Below are 13,948 nucleotides of genomic sequence, written 5' to 3'. Positions count from 1 at the left end.
GCAAGCCCCTTCTTGGCGGCCTGCCGAGGTTCGGTCACGTTCGGATAAGTGCTCTTCCAAGTTTCACTTGGTGTATTTACATATCATCTTCTCGAGGCATCTCCGTTTACAACTTCTATTCGTACAACATGCTATCTACCCGACGCGACGTTATACAGTGACATAGGTACAGAAATCGGTAAACGCTACCCCCACGTTTTTCCGCTCACGCTACATCCACGTGGCCGCTGTGGTCAACATGCGGCTGCTGCCGTCTGTCCTTCCCCGCACTTAGACCCTCCATCATGCTGATGGCGCCCTCGACGTCGTCCTTGTTGTACAGGAACAATCCCTGGAGCGCTGCTGTGCTCACCGAGTTTACCAGCCCCAGCTCCTTTGCCCGTGCCATGAAACGCTGCTTTGCCTCCCCCGTGGGGTCGACGTCGGCATAGAACCGATCCCATATCCCTTCGATTTGGTACTCGGTCGCCTCACCCAGCCGGACCGTCATATCCACCCGTCCCGGCCGGATCAGTGCCTCGTCCAACTTCTCGACGTGGTTGGTGGTCAAGAAGATGATGCGTTCCTCTGCACTCGCAACGCCGTCGAGCGCATTGAGCAGACCCGAGAAGGTCACAGTCGCACCAGCATACCCGTCTGCGCCGGGCTTCCTGCGGTTGACGAATGCGACATCAACGTCCTCGAGCAGGACGATTGTCCGTCGGGGGACCCTGGTCAAGAGATGGTTCAATCGATCATCCGTCAAGCCGCGCTCGCTGACGTTGAGAATGGCAATGTTGAAATCCAAATGCCCCGCCAATGCCTGGATAAAGGAGCTTTTGCCTGTGCCTGGAGGACCGTACAGCAGGTACCCTCGCCGATATGGTATGCCCCGGTCCAAATACCAGGTCCGTGCAGCTAGGAATGCTTGCACATCTTCCACGATGCGCTCCTTCACCCCGCGCTCCAGCACGACCGAGTCCAGAGGACGCTTTCGCTTCGCCTCTCCAAACTGTTGCCAGTCAGGCCCCATGGAATTGTAGATGAGCGTCTTCCCTTCCTGCATCTGCTGGAACAACTGGTGTGCTTCGGTAAAGATGCGCTCGAAGATGTGGCGGTGGGCATAGAGGGTGGTGAGGGTGATGGTTTCAAATGGCTCGGCGGTGCCTATGTTGATGCTCTTCTCACGCTGCCGATCGACCATGAGAAAGGCTGAGCCATAACGGAGGATGTGCTTGCCATGGCCGGGAACGAAGGAGAAATGGGCGGCGCTGGAAGGTCCGTCGATTGGTTGCAACGTTCGAACTTGGAGGTGGTGCAGGCGCGGATTGAGTCGACTGATTACTGAGGTCAAGAGGCCGCCTTTCTTCGCGGTATGCGGTTGTGCGGAGAGCTCTGCACCTGCGGCCTGGGCCCTGTGAAAGGCCGTCATCCATTGGAGGAGCCACGGATATGCCTCGTCGTGGCGGGTGATCTCCAGGTCGACGAGCATACGGCGGCGCAGCAGCGAGGCGCCATGCTGGAGCCCCTTTTGGCCGATGCGGGCTGCGGCGGCAAGCGCTGCGAGGCCAAAGCCCTATGGCGACCATAAGCACATTGCCTCATGCGGTGCGGTAGGAATGGGTTGACACACGTACGGCGGTGAAGAAGGGGTTGCCGGTCAGGTTCGAGACATAGGCACTGAGGCCCTCGCCTTCGCTGAGGGGCGGCTGCGTCGCGAGCTGTTGGCGGAGCTGCTGCGGAGCTGGGGGTCGGGGAGAGTCCATGGGATTGAGGTGTTGGGAGACCTGCAGAGGACGAAGCATGGAATTCCTCAAAGCCGAGGCTCGCTAGTCCTGATTAGGTTATGGTTTGCCAAGCACTATCGCCAAGCTTCGCAGCTTCCCAAGCTGGAGGGTTTCCGCCAAAATCTCCGAACAGATTGCCAGCTTCCTTCCCCTCACGTCTCATTCTCAGAAAGCTCAAGCGACGGTTCCTCGACCTTCTCTCAAATTATTGACCGGCAGATTGGCTCCTTCACGGCTGCAGGTCGTGCAAGGCTGGCGGAGCTCTGGAAAACGGTGAAGAAACGGAGAGTGCGGCAGTGACGATGGCTCTCATGGCGTTTGGCACCTTCCCGCGCGCCCCGCGGCTTTCAATCTTGGGCGCTGCCCCTGGAAGGAAACCTTGTGCACGGGCCTCCCGATTAAAACAATCCGATGTGGACGTTGCTACCATCTTTCCTCCGGCCACCAGTCTACGGATACCATTCCAGCTTCTTCTTCCTGGCGGTAACGTGCTTCCGCCGTGCCTTTCGCTCTTGTCCCCGCCCTCTCCATGGCGACCGTCACGATTGGCAAAACTTACTTTGAAACTCTCCTGCGTCGGTAAGTAGCATCTACGGGTACTCCCCGGCTCATGCTTGCAACAAGTCGGTGCTGATTGTTCTCAGAGCCGACTACGTGCGTCACTGCTTGTCTTCTGCCTCTTCGTTTGGCTCACGGATTTGGAATAGCATACATCCGGACCAGACATCATTCCGGGACTTCCACACACGTCCGTCACCATCTCGACTACCGAATATGAGTACCTTGTACGTCTTTTTCGTACCCCTCCCCCGCACTCCTTACAAGACAGCTGATTTCCGCAGGTTCGGTCTGCTCGCGAATACAGTAAAGCTCCCTCCACAGTTGCAGATTCTCAAGTCTAACTAAGCACAGACCTGCTCAGAGAAGCCCTGTTACGAGGCGGTCTGACGCACGATGCCCTTCAAACGCTCGTCTCACCCCAGATGGAAGACTCGCACGTGCACTCGGCTCCTTCCTGTGCCAACGAAGCCAACGGCTATGCGGGAACCTTCACCCAATCGAACCCTGTACAGGACGTTTCGATCCGCGACCAATACCGGGATGATCATGAGCATATCACAGGCAATGTGCGGGAGGGGAATAGACTAGGGTTGCAAGGCAATGACACTCAGCCCCACACGAGAGCCAGTAGCTTTGGCCAGGCCGGTTCTTCATTGGGCACGAACGAGAAGCTCGACGATCCGGATGCATCTTCCCCGCACCGTGTTCCAACGCATGGGAAACGTACTATCCTCATCACCAACTTATCCGATAGGACGACCCACAAGGACTTGGTAGAGGTGATTCGCGGGGGACGGTTGGCAGAGATCTATCTCCGGAATGACCGGTGTGCTACGGTGTCGTTTGTAGAAGGGGCCGCTGAATTTCTGGCCCATACGAAGAAGAACGACATTTACCTGAACCAGAAAAGGGTATGTGCGCTTTGCGAAACGCACGGGGGTAAACCTGATTATGCGGCTGCGAAGACTAACGTTGAGCAGCTCGAGTTCCGCTGGCATGACCGCCAGTTCCAAGTACCTCCGCATGTCTCTGACAAGATTGCAAAAGGGGCAACCCGCAATCTCGTAGTTCGCGGCGCCGCGGCTAAGCAGATTGCCCCTGATCAGATTCGTGAACATCTGGACCACATCCACAATCTCGTTGTGATCGACGTCAACATGAGAAATGGCGATGCCTACATCTCCACCAACTCCATCCACAATGGACTGTTTGCCAGGACGTGTATGATGTCCCGCACGGCTTACAAGGGCCTGCGCATCGACTGGTACCCCGACGAGTGTGCCGCTCCATTGCCCAAGGTCATTCGCCGAGTGCAATCGAGTCCTTCTCAACCTTCGATGAAGTCCAAGCCATTCTCGAACCCCTATGGTGTTCTTGATGATTGCCCGGTCAATTCCGACGCCGACAGCGAGGACGAATCGTACCTGTCAAATGGCGTTCGCTTGAATTGGGCTGATCCCGCCGTGGTTTGAGGGAGAAAGAGACATGGCAGACGTGGGAAATGGCTGGCATCTGTCCGCTTGTGGCGCTTGGTGCTGGACGAGTTCAAGCACGTTCCGGATTCCGCGGGCATGCAGCGCGAAGAGATCAGTCCCCATCTTACGTATTCCTCCTTTTGAAGTATAACGTCCGCTTTCTGTGCAATGCCGGTGGAATCAAGCTGAGGCGTTGATGTGGGTTTGGGGAGTTTTCTGCTTCCTTTTGGTTCCAACTGTTCCCTGCATAGATACCCATTCTTTCAGCTCCCGCCAATGCGAAGATTTTAACTTGGAACTCTATTCTCTTCAAGCAGTTTCGGCGGGCCGAGTGCACATTCACCTCGTCATTCTGAAAGGGTTGTGGTACCTAGGTGATTGAACGATTGGCACTCGGTCTTGCATGCATCCCTAATTCAAGATACCGGGAGATAAATAGGAAGATGCTTACGAATATGCAATACTCGAATAACGTAGAATAAATACCGCGGCTTCAGCGATACACAATTTATAATGTCCTAAGGCTCCTAGCAAGTAGAGCAAAAACTGTTCCCTAGTCTGAGCAACACAGTCTTCTGCTACCTGCATGATTGGGGTACTTGGGCAAGCTTGCGGGCCTGGGTAGGTGAGAGGTAAATGTATTTCCTCTTGTGACTGTGTACAATTACTGTAGCATTTTCTGTGGTGCGTTGGAGGTGCAGGTTATATCATTGTATACATTCCTCATTTAGCTAATACTTCATACTTGGGAATTATTAGGTAGTGTAATAGCAGGCCGGGTCTACATTAACTCTCAGCAGAACCTTCCCAGAACATGTATCCGCCTACGCCCTGTCCCGAATCGAATGCCTATAGTCATAATGCCAATCCTCCCTCGCCAGATCCGCCCTGATCCCATAATTCGCCTCGGCCTCTTCCAAAATCTTCATGTCCACATCCACGACGCTCATCCCCTCCGCCGAACTCCCCAGCCGCGTCAGTGGACCTGCAAACGGGACAGCCACTTGAGACAATCCAACAAACTGTTCCCCTGGTGGACCACCCGCGTTGGTGAAAACGACCACTAAGCGTCCAAGTCAGTCAGTCCTTCCGTGCAAGACAGAAATCCCACAGAAAGGAAACTCGAAACTTCCCAGATAAACATCAAGTAGAGCATGGATACATACCGCACGTATTCTCAAACGCCCTCGCCGTGACCACACTATCCAAAAACACCCCCTCCGCCCACGGATTCCTCCCCAACCCATCCTCGCCGCAATCCGTCGTCTTCCAAAAAGCCGGCACCACGACGATCTCCACCCCCGCACTCAGCAACTCCCTGAACGCCTCGGGAAACGCCAGATCCCAGCAAATCAGCAATCCGATTTTGCCCAGCGGCGTGTCGAATACTTGATGCACATCCCGCCCGCTGGACGTCAGATGCTCGCGCTCGCCGCGGCCCCAGAGATTCTTCTTGACGTATTTGCCTACGACGCTACCGGAGTTGGAGATGAAGTAGGCGACGTTGAGGAGTTTGTCTTCCGCGGACGAGGCGCCGCGGTGGGATTCGACGAGTGTGCCGGGGACGATGCAGATGTTGCATTCTTTGGCTAGGGCTTGGTACTTTTTCAGGTACGTCTCCCATTGGTCGCAGAGCGGGAGGAAGGTCGGTTCTTGGGGCACCCACGAGGTGAGGTGGTATTCTGGGAGGACGGCGAGGTGGGCGCCTTGGGCGGCGGCGGACCGGATGAAGGAGGCGGCTTTGGTGAAGTTGTGTTCTGGGTCCAAGGGCTGGAAGGGGTTAGTTATATGTATATATCGTAACCTAAGTACTGGTACGCAGGAAGTGGGCAGGATTGACTTTGGCATAAAGTTGGATCACGGCGATTTTGATTGTCGACGGCATTTTGTTTCAAAGATAGTGGACCCAAACATTTACTAGGGAGCGGCTATGCAGAGAATTAGAAAATCGTGTTCGACACAATTTACACTGCATCCATGAGGTGGGCATTCCTTGATCTACAGAGTGACATAGTGACGACACACCAAACCAATCAGATCAAAATCCGGCCTTCCATTACCAGGCGTAGTGGAAGGCGACCCGGAGAGTTGTCGACCATCAACTCGGATACATTCCAGGTTGAAGACGTGAACGAAATAGAGATATAGAACAGTTAATAACCCTAGGACTAGCCATCCTATGCTATGCACAGTGGAAAGTTGTCGTCAGAAGGCTCAAGGCGGGGCGTAAATGCTGTTCATAGCCAGGAGCTGCTATTGAGCAGTCCACTTGGGACTGGAGACCCTAACCCCAAGGAAAAGCTACTCTCTAGGACCATTTGCCCGAGTTGTTATCAATGTTGTGATATTAAGGGGGATGGGAAGTTCAACTTGGGAAGATAGATGTACACAGTAGTTCTTATCGATAAGCCCACATCGCCCGCCGCCAAGACCACACAGGGCAAATTCAGGCCTTCGAAGGAGGGACAGAGCATAGACACTCCACGACGCCGACAGAGATCCCCCGCGACCGCACCTCCACGAGCGTTGAATATGAGTTTGCGTCAAGCCGCCCCCGCTTACCAAGGCGAGGCGCCCGCCCGCGCCGCTGCAGACGATTCCGATGTGGAAGAGGAGGCTCTGGTGAACGAATACCGTGAATCGGTGCAGTACGATGGCATGGAGGATTTGGGCCGCGTTCAGTCGGTCGCCAGCAACCAGGATATACAGGCGCAGTTGCATGCTGCCGCGACGCCGCTGGAGTTCCAGGCCACCCTCGAGACCAAGTTCGCGAGCTACGACTCATATTGCAACCTCTTTCATTACATTCTGAACTCGGAGGGACCCGTGGATCTGGAGGTGCCGAATGTAAGCGGCTTCACGGTTTGTTGGGACGGACTCCGCTAACGAGACGGGCAGTATTTCTGGGCATGGGATGTCATCGACGAGTTCATCTACCAGTTCAACAGCTTCTGCAGTTACCGCCAGAAGGTGGCACACAAGGGCGAGAACGAGGAGGAGATAATGCTTCTGAGGGAAAACCCGAATACGTGGGGATGCTACAGTGTGCTCAATGTCCTCTACTCCCTTATTCAACGGTCACAGATCAGCGAACAGCTGGCAGCAATGAAGCGGGGGGAGGACCCGAACCAGTATGCCGGAGAGTACGGATCGCGGCCGCTGTACAAGATGCTGGGCTACTTCTCCATTATCGGTCTTCTGCGGGTCCACTGCCTTCTCGGCGACTTCAGCCTTGCCCTCAAGACCCTGGACGATATCGAGTTGAATAAGAAGGCCATGTTCGCTCGCGTCATGGCCGCCCACTTCACCACCTACTACTACGTCGGATTCTCGTACATGATGATGCGGCGGTACGCTGATGCCATCCGGATGTTCAGCCACATTCTGGTCTACGTTTCGCGGACAAAGAACTTCCAGAAGAACGCGCAGTACGATTCCATCACGAAGAAGAACGACCAGATGTACGCTCTCATTGCCATCTGCGTTGCTTTCCAGCCCACCAGGCTCGACGACACGATCCACACCGCCCTCCGCGAGAAGTACGGAGAGCAGTTCAATAGGCTGCAGCGTGGCGGCCCGGAGTCGCTCCCTCTCTTCGAGGAGCTCTTCCGCTCGGCTTGCCCCAAGTTCATCAACCCTACTCCTCCCGACTTTGACAACCCGGAGGTCAACATCGACCCGGTCGAGCATCACCTCCGCATCTTCATGGACGAGGTCAAGAACAACATGATGTCGCCCACTGTGAAGAGCTACCTCAAGCTCTACACGACGATGGATCTGAAGAAGCTCGCCGGTTTCCTCGAGGTGGAGCCGGAGAAGCTGAGGTGCTGGTTGCTCGTCAACAAGCAGAGGAACAGGCAGATCAGGTGGACCGAGGGCGGACTGCTGGACGGCGAGTTGGTGCACAGCAGCGACCTTGACTACGCTCTCGAGGGTGTAAGTACAGTAGGGTTTCCATATGCTCCACGGGAAGCTAATACATGCCAGGACCTCATTCACGTGTCCGAAGCCAAGGTTGGCAGGAGATTGGTGGACTGGTACCTCCGCAACTTGGCCAGGACATATTAGATGTTGGCGCTTTCACTTGGTGTGACTTCTACTATCGATCCTTGACGCCTGGGGATATTGATGACAGAGCATTTCGGCTTGGAGTTGTAGGGAGGGCGCGGGTTCTTGGGATCTGTTCAAAAGCATTTCTTCCAAAATGATGGCGGAATGAGTGATCCTGCAATCTGGGGCAGAAGGATTATGACTGGCAAATAGGCTGGCTTGTCGCGCATATGCCGCATAAGGTACCTGCGTCAAGCCTGCAGGAGGGCGATGACGAGGAGTAAATACGAGTCCAAAGTAGGGGAAATTAGCAGACCAATACCAGTAGCGGGAAGTGAGCGGCTTGTTGCAAGCAAATATGCTAGTAAACCACGCTCTCCAAGGCGGTTTGCCCATATCTAGTCGCCTATCTCGTCTGATCCTCTCAGCTTGGGTTCACGCTTCACATTGATTGATGGACATGGTCAGCCTGGATGGGGACCCAAACAACAAAGAATGCCACCACCTCACGTTGTACGAAGTAAGCTGGCAAGAATGAGCAAATAGTAGACCAGGCAATCGTTTAGAACGGGACTGTCTCGATTATTCCGCTTCAGGTTTCTTCAGTATCTATAATTTGTAGGCGCACCTGCCGCGTCTTGGAGTTCAACCCGAAGCTCCGCCCAACACCACCTTTGACCTCTACCCCTTCTCCCCCACTCCAACACTACCACACTACACCACACTACACCACAGAAGCAAATGGCCTCCGACGACACGGCGGAGCCTGACCAGCGGTCCCAACCGCAGACAACAACACCAGCCGGCGCCATAACGCCGACCGCCGCACCTCCACCCGCGGTGCCAGCAGCATCAACCATAACGAGTCCACCGACATCCACCTCGCGCCAACCCTCCCGCACCTCCTCTCGCCGCACCTCTCAAATCTACCCCATGAGTCCGCCGCCTCTGCCGCTAGCGTCGCCCGCAGCACTTGCACACGGCTCCCCATCGCCGCATGCCTCCAGCACCACTACTACACATGCGTTTCCCCCGCTGAGTCCGAGCCTCATGGGCCATTCGACACTGGCGCAAGGGACGGGGTATCCGGGTGAGCCGTTGAGGCATCCCAGGCCCCTGACGGCGGCCGAGTTGCACTTGCAGTTGGAGAAGGAGCAGGAGGCCGTGGTATGTATCCGCATATCCACCCATTCCCGCCATATGATATCCATCCCCTCCCCCAAGTCAAGCCTACACTTGCACCACACCCGACCAAGCTTCCCCACGCACCTATCAATATTTAAGAGAACAGAGCCCTAATCCACCCCACAGGTCAACCGCCTCACGCGCGAACTCACGGCCCTCCGCGCCCACTCGGCCTCGGTCGCCTCCACGGCGTCCAGCACCTCGCTCCTCAACGACGCCTCCCTCCTCGACCACACCCATCCCGCTCCGCCGCATACGACGCGCCGCCATAGGGGAAGCTCGAGCAGTCGATCCGGCGTCTTGCAGACTCCGCAGACGGGTACGGTGGGGAACCATGTCTCGGGACGCAGCGCGGGGGGCAGCGTGGTGAGCACGCCGCGGTATGAGGAGGTTGCGTTTTTCAAGCAGGAGCTGGAGGAGGCGAGGAGGGAGAATGAGGGGTTGAAGAAGAGGATTCGGGAGCTAGAGGGTTTGCTGAGGGAGAAGAGGGACAGGGGGAGGGAGAGAGAGAGGGAGAGGGAAGAAGGGTCGGTGGAGGGTGTGGAAACGAGCACGCTGGCCGCTGAACGGATGGGGAGTGGGCACGGTGATGGGGAGACGGAAGGTGGTGACGCTGATGGTGTTGGAGCGGAGGGACTACGCTAATAGGTCATGCTTCTAGCTTGGTTGGGTACTGGGGCATTCTTTTTCCTTTTGTTGGGAGCACGCTCGAATGATTCAGGGATAGGGTTTAGTAGGCGTTTTTCGGTGTTGGGAACGGGCACTACATGGCAGGGTTTCACAAGGCGATCCCTCATTCGATGGGAATTGTCTCGGACTTTTTGGATTGTTCGATACCACTCTCGAGCGCAATACATTCATCTCTTCTTTTATCTTTTTATCGTTTTTAATTCAACTACACAATATCCACAATCCTCTCCTCCTCATCCTCGTCCTCTTCTCCATCCTGCTTCAACTCAACAAGTCTTCCCGCACCTTTACTTGCGCCGCCATCCTGTCCCTCATCCCCGTCCTCCTCACCTTCTTCCTTTCGCATAAGCACCTGCACCAATCTATCACACGCCTCCCTGACCCCCTCATCCTCGACCTGCAAGTGACATTCCCTTATGATGGGATATACCTTGACGCGCCGCAGCACCTCGCGGCCTTCCCTCGTCGTACTAAGCAGCAGCAGCGTCTCAAGATGCGTCTTCATAATCTCGACATCCCTCTCGCGCTCCTTGTCCGGTTCCAAAAGTTGGCACTCATCCAGCATGCCCTCTGTATCCTCGTCGGAGTACTCCTCGGGCCCCATGAGCGGGAGCAAGAGATACGGGAGGAGATTGGCGCCCGTGTGGGGAGGCAGGGGCAGGTTGGGATCTGGGGACAGGTTGGAGAGGAGAGTCGGGTGGGCGGGGATGTGGAAGGCGGAGTTTTTGATGCACGAGGATACGCCGAGGCGGCGGATGTGGGAGGCGTGAGAGGTGAAGACTTGGAGTTTTGTCAGGGGGATGATGAGCGAGTCGTGCGGTTGTGGGGTCGTGAGGTAGATGCGTCCTTGGGGGAACTGGAGAATTGTTCAAGTCAGGTTAGCTATGTGTACATATATACATATATATTATAAGCTTGGAGAGGCAGGCGGACACACCTACCTTTGCGAGATCGGCGAAGAAGTACGACAGGTAGTCGAAGTCGGCGTGCTTGTTCAAGGCGCCGTCCGCGCCCTTGACGAAGCAGTCGAGCAGCTGGTCGATGGCGTAGGGGGAGTTGGACAGGGGTTTCGGGACCGCAGCGCGCTTGAGCTCGATGATGCGCTGCATCGAGTCGTGTTTGGCCAGGTTGGCCAGGAGCATGGCGATTTCATTTGCGTTGGGCTCTTTGGGGTTCTACTTGTCGCTCCGTTGTTAGTACGTTGAAACTCGGAAACGAGGGGATTCTGTATACGAAAGGAAGAGAGATGCTCTGGAGGGAGGACTAACACACCGTTATCCGTGATAATAACACCTCCAGGAATGCATCGTCCTCGGCCAGGGCCTTGAGTACTTCCTGGTCATGGCCGGATGTGTTGATGAGGATGGTGAGGGCGTTCTTGGCGATGGGCGCGTAGTCTTTGACGAGGAGCTTGAGGTCTTTGATCGGCTCTAACTGGTTGCGCTTGAAGAGCGTGCTATGGGATTGCGAGTATCCGACTAGGTGGTCTGCGGCTGTAGGAAGGGCTTTAGTATAACACAGTATGTGGTGTGGACTTGACATGGGGAGGTGGGTCTGAGGATGGCTTACCGACCTGGCGGATTTGAGTATTTCCATGGTGGAGGAATTCCACGAGCTGAGAGGAGTTAGCAAGACGAGAAATAGAAAAGAATACACGAAACTTACCTCTTCGAGTTCCGTGGGCATTGTGGCTGGTTTCGTGTTGTGTGTTTCTTGCAGCGATGACGAACTCCGCAAAGGTCGTCGAATTATTTTTCGTTATCGATAAGGGAGGGGTAACGGCCAATCAAGTACAAGTCAGACATGCTCTCCGGAACATTCACCCCCCTGAGCAAACTCAACCTATACTTGCGACAACATCGACTTTGTTGAACCACTTACGCAACTTGTAATTTTTATTGCTTAGCTTATTTTTCAGATCATGTATGACCCCTTCCTCCAATTTTTGAAACAACCTATTTCTAGAAACTTTGGTAGACGCATACCCCTGCGGCCAGACTGCTCAGGCTCGGGGGTCTGAAAATGACCCCCTCTCCCCCCCTCCCCCGGGCCCCCCTTTAACTTGCTAGCAATAGATGAGCATGACTCCTTACTGTAGCCATAAATGACTGCCTTCCTACTCAACTAGTCCTTGGTGTTCTTGGTATTCCTCTCAAACTATTACAGCTATAGATACCTATCTTGAAAGCCTCGTTTCTTTAAAATAACTGTCTAATACTAGACGCCCTGAATTACAGACTAATAAAAGGTTAATAGAAGAGAGTCTTATAAAAGTTCAAAAATACTTAGCTAATCTAGTCAAAGAAGATATTCTTGTCGAAGATAAGAGTAAAGTCTATCATCAATAGCTTATAAGAACTTGGAATAAGTAAGCGAAACTATACTCGAGGAAGCTATTAGAGACTAATATATTATTTAAGGTTCTTTAATGCATACAATATAAATCTGAATCTGATTCAGTAGGGGCTTTGCCTTAGAGATCCTGTAGCAATTGCATAGAGCAAGGCCTACCTCTTGGATTATATTAAAAGATCTATAAGAAGAGTTATAGTTCTTAGGCTAGAAGAGTATAAAGAAAAGAGAATGCTTAATAGTACAAGTATAGTCCTTGCTACATAGCATGCCTTGATTAAAGAAGCTAACCTTACTGTTTTAAGGGACAAGAGATGGGAAGAGCTGACTTTAGGTGATAAATAGAGGCTTCGATTTCACAACTACAATACCAAACTACCTTCTTTATTAATTAGTGTTTTTGAAATCTCTAAAGTAAGTACTACACTTTAATCAATATGAAGATCTTTATTGCTCAACTTCTTGAAAGTAGATTTAATCTGACCTAGCAGCAGAACATGGCCTCTTAAAGGAAATCACATTTAAGAAGCTGGAAGCAACAGCTAAAGATGCTATTATTATTCTTTGAACTCTATAGGAGTGTGCAGCTGAGTTAGGAATCGATATAAAAGTACAGATTACATTTTATACCAATATTCTCCTCTTAGAACTAGGTAGTTTCTAGCCTGGTACTCTTGGAAAGGTTCGCTACAGAGATATTCTACTCTTTGTAATGCGAGATCCAGCAGATACTAAGATGCTAAAGCATGCTTCAACTATCACAATCCTAAGGAACAAGCTTAAGAATTTGCTTCATGTTAAGAGTAAATAGTAAGTTGAAATATTTCTGCTTAGGATTAAAGCTCACTTAATTTAGTCTAGTCTTAAGTTTTCTGCTTTCTTTGTACTATTTCTGCTTATATACCTTAATCATCTTATTATTGCACATACTATACAAGATAATACATTTAAGGCTGGTTACACAAATGCAGATAAATTCTTGAATATGCTAGCGCTTAGCAATGTTGACTATATTAAGTTGCTATAGAAAGAGAAGAAACTAGACGATTTTATCTTCTAGCTCTTGTATCGAAGATTTAATAAGATATAGCATAAAGTATGCATTGTAGCTGGCTTTTAAAAAGTACCCTGTCTCTATTCGCTTTGAGTTGATGCAGGTACAAGGCTGGATAAAAATTGTAAGTTGCTAATATTATTTATTATTTATATATCTATTTGACTAACTTTTATCTTAGCCCTTTTCTCTTCTGCTCTTCACAATTAGATTATAAGCTACATGAATACAATGTTTGAAGCTTAATATCAAATATCATGGCTTTGAGAAGATCTTTTATAAGCTGCTTTTAGTTAATGAACTAGGTATGATAATAGTTATCTCTTCATATTCCTTTAAAACATGTCGCTTTCTTAAGACAAAGATGCTCCTATAGCCCTAAACCTAGATAACTAGCTTCAATTCTACTAATATAGAAATGTAACTAAGTTGCAGGATGCTCTATACATCATTCAAGTATCTAAAGATCACATTAATAAAGATTATGCCTTCTACAAAAACAGTAACAACAACAATAACTAAAAGGAATTGGGTACTTTCGTAAAAGCTTATAGCTTATTAGTAAGCCTTGTTGCCTTATTTTGCTGCCTTGGTGTAGGCCTTGGTCTCCGGCCTTCCTTGGTCCTTTGCTGGTCCCAGGCACGTGATCCAGTCATATAAGTCATGTGAGATGCTTACTAAGCATTACTCTATCTGCCTGCCAAGTTATATTAGTATAGGTTAATAGAAGCTTCTAGAATAGAAGATTCTAGAAGGTTCTATCCTATTACTAATAACAACTATTCTTAGAGTTCTAGACTGTATACCACTCTAGG

At 51.8% G+C, this 13,948-nt stretch overlaps 6 protein-coding genes across 6 annotated transcripts; 3 read left to right on the top strand and 3 right to left on the bottom strand.

Moving 5' to 3' along the window:
• Positions 1-97: 97 nt before the first annotated feature.
• EI97DRAFT_437477 (26S protease regulatory subunit 8) lies at positions 98-1,729 on the bottom strand. The gene has a single exon (XM_033799346.1). It carries the CDS (start codon positions 1,469-1,471, stop codon positions 206-208), a length of 1,266 nt encoding a protein of 421 aa, XP_033649325.1. The 5' UTR covers positions 1,472-1,729; the 3' UTR covers positions 98-205.
• A 154-nt stretch (positions 1,730-1,883) lies between these two features.
• On the top strand, positions 1,884-3,899 carry EI97DRAFT_242673 (uncharacterized protein). The gene is made up of 6 exons (XM_033794073.1): positions 1,884-2,345; positions 2,411-2,420; positions 2,474-2,551; positions 2,609-2,630; positions 2,679-3,238; positions 3,308-3,899. The coding sequence occupies exons 1-6, from the start codon at positions 2,296-2,298 to the stop codon at positions 3,797-3,799; spliced, it is 1,212 nt and encodes a 403-aa protein (XP_033649324.1). The 5' UTR covers positions 1,884-2,295; the 3' UTR covers positions 3,800-3,899.
• Positions 3,900-4,497: 598 nt separating this feature from the next.
• Positions 4,498-5,743, bottom strand: EI97DRAFT_437475 (carbon-nitrogen hydrolase). Its single transcript, XM_033799345.1, has 2 exons — positions 4,969-5,743; positions 4,498-4,865 (listed from the first exon to the last, which is right to left on the bottom strand). Exons 1-2 carry the CDS (start codon positions 5,648-5,650, stop codon positions 4,627-4,629), a joined length of 921 nt encoding a protein of 306 aa, XP_033649323.1. The 5' UTR covers positions 5,651-5,743; the 3' UTR covers positions 4,498-4,626.
• A 717-nt stretch (positions 5,744-6,460) lies between these two features.
• EI97DRAFT_387143 (uncharacterized protein) lies at positions 6,461-7,870 on the top strand (the record flags this gene model as incomplete). Its single annotated transcript, XM_033796104.1, has 3 exons — positions 6,461-6,649; positions 6,701-7,738; positions 7,790-7,870. The coding sequence occupies 3 exons, from the start codon at positions 6,461-6,463 to the stop codon at positions 7,868-7,870; spliced, it is 1,308 nt and encodes a 435-aa protein (XP_033649322.1).
• Positions 7,871-8,377: 507 nt separating this feature from the next.
• Positions 8,378-9,960, top strand: EI97DRAFT_437473 (uncharacterized protein). The gene is made up of 2 exons (XM_033799344.1): positions 8,378-9,019; positions 9,164-9,960. The coding sequence occupies exons 1-2, from the start codon at positions 8,594-8,596 to the stop codon at positions 9,680-9,682; spliced, it is 945 nt and encodes a 314-aa protein (XP_033649321.1). The 5' UTR covers positions 8,378-8,593; the 3' UTR covers positions 9,683-9,960.
• EI97DRAFT_437472 (DNA-binding protein-like protein HGH1) lies at positions 9,853-11,438 on the bottom strand. The gene is made up of 5 exons (XM_033799343.1): positions 11,393-11,438; positions 11,297-11,342; positions 11,000-11,220; positions 10,669-10,902; positions 9,853-10,583 (listed from the first exon to the last, which is right to left on the bottom strand). Exons 1-5 carry the CDS (start codon positions 11,411-11,413, stop codon positions 9,933-9,935), a joined length of 1,173 nt encoding a protein of 390 aa, XP_033649320.1. The 5' UTR covers positions 11,414-11,438; the 3' UTR covers positions 9,853-9,932.
• Positions 11,439-13,948: the final 2,510 nt, after the last annotated feature.

The sequence above is a fragment of the Westerdykella ornata genome (genome assembly GCF_010094085.1).
Source record: "Westerdykella ornata strain CBS 379.55 unplaced genomic scaffold EI97scaffold_49, whole genome shotgun sequence".
NCBI classification, from domain to species: domain Eukaryota; kingdom Fungi; phylum Ascomycota; class Dothideomycetes; order Pleosporales; family Sporormiaceae; genus Westerdykella; species Westerdykella ornata.
This window is presented reverse-complemented; position numbering and strand designations above follow the sequence as displayed.

Bases quoted from the DNA above. Each gene is read 5' to 3' on its own strand.
- EI97DRAFT_437477 (XM_033799346.1), bottom strand. From the start codon at position 1,471: ATGCTCGTCGACCTGGAGATCACCCGCCACGACGAGGCATATCCGTGG.
- EI97DRAFT_242673 (XM_033794073.1), top strand. From the start codon at position 2,296: ATGGCGACCGTCACGATTGGCAAAACTTACTTTGAAACTCTCCTGCGT. The intron at 2,552-2,608 runs GTACGTCTTTTT...TGATTTCCGCAG, and splicing joins CTACCGAATATGAGTACCTT to GTTCGGTCTGCTCGCGAATA. The intron at 3,239-3,307 runs GTATGTGCGCTT...AACGTTGAGCAG, and splicing joins TTTACCTGAACCAGAAAAGG to CTCGAGTTCCGCTGGCATGA.
- EI97DRAFT_437475 (XM_033799345.1), bottom strand. From the start codon at position 5,650: ATGCCAAAGTCAATCCTGCCCACTTCCTGCGTACCAGTACTTAGGTTA. The intron at 4,866-4,968 runs GTATGTATCCAT...TTGGACGCTTAG, and splicing joins GGCGTTTGAGAATACGTGCG to TGGTCGTTTTCACCAACGCG.
- EI97DRAFT_437473 (XM_033799344.1), top strand. From the start codon at position 8,594: ATGGCCTCCGACGACACGGCGGAGCCTGACCAGCGGTCCCAACCGCAG. The intron at 9,020-9,163 runs GTATGTATCCGC...TCCACCCCACAG, and splicing joins AGAAGGAGCAGGAGGCCGTG to GTCAACCGCCTCACGCGCGA.
- EI97DRAFT_437472 (XM_033799343.1), bottom strand. From the start codon at position 11,413: ATGCCCACGGAACTCGAAGAG. The intron at 11,221-11,296 runs GTAAGCCATCCT...CCCTTCCTACAG, and splicing joins TACTCAAATCCGCCAGGTCG to CCGCAGACCACCTAGTCGGA. The intron at 10,903-10,999 runs GTGTGTTAGTCC...AGCGACAAGTAG, and splicing joins TGTTATTATCACGGATAACG to AACCCCAAAGAGCCCAACGC.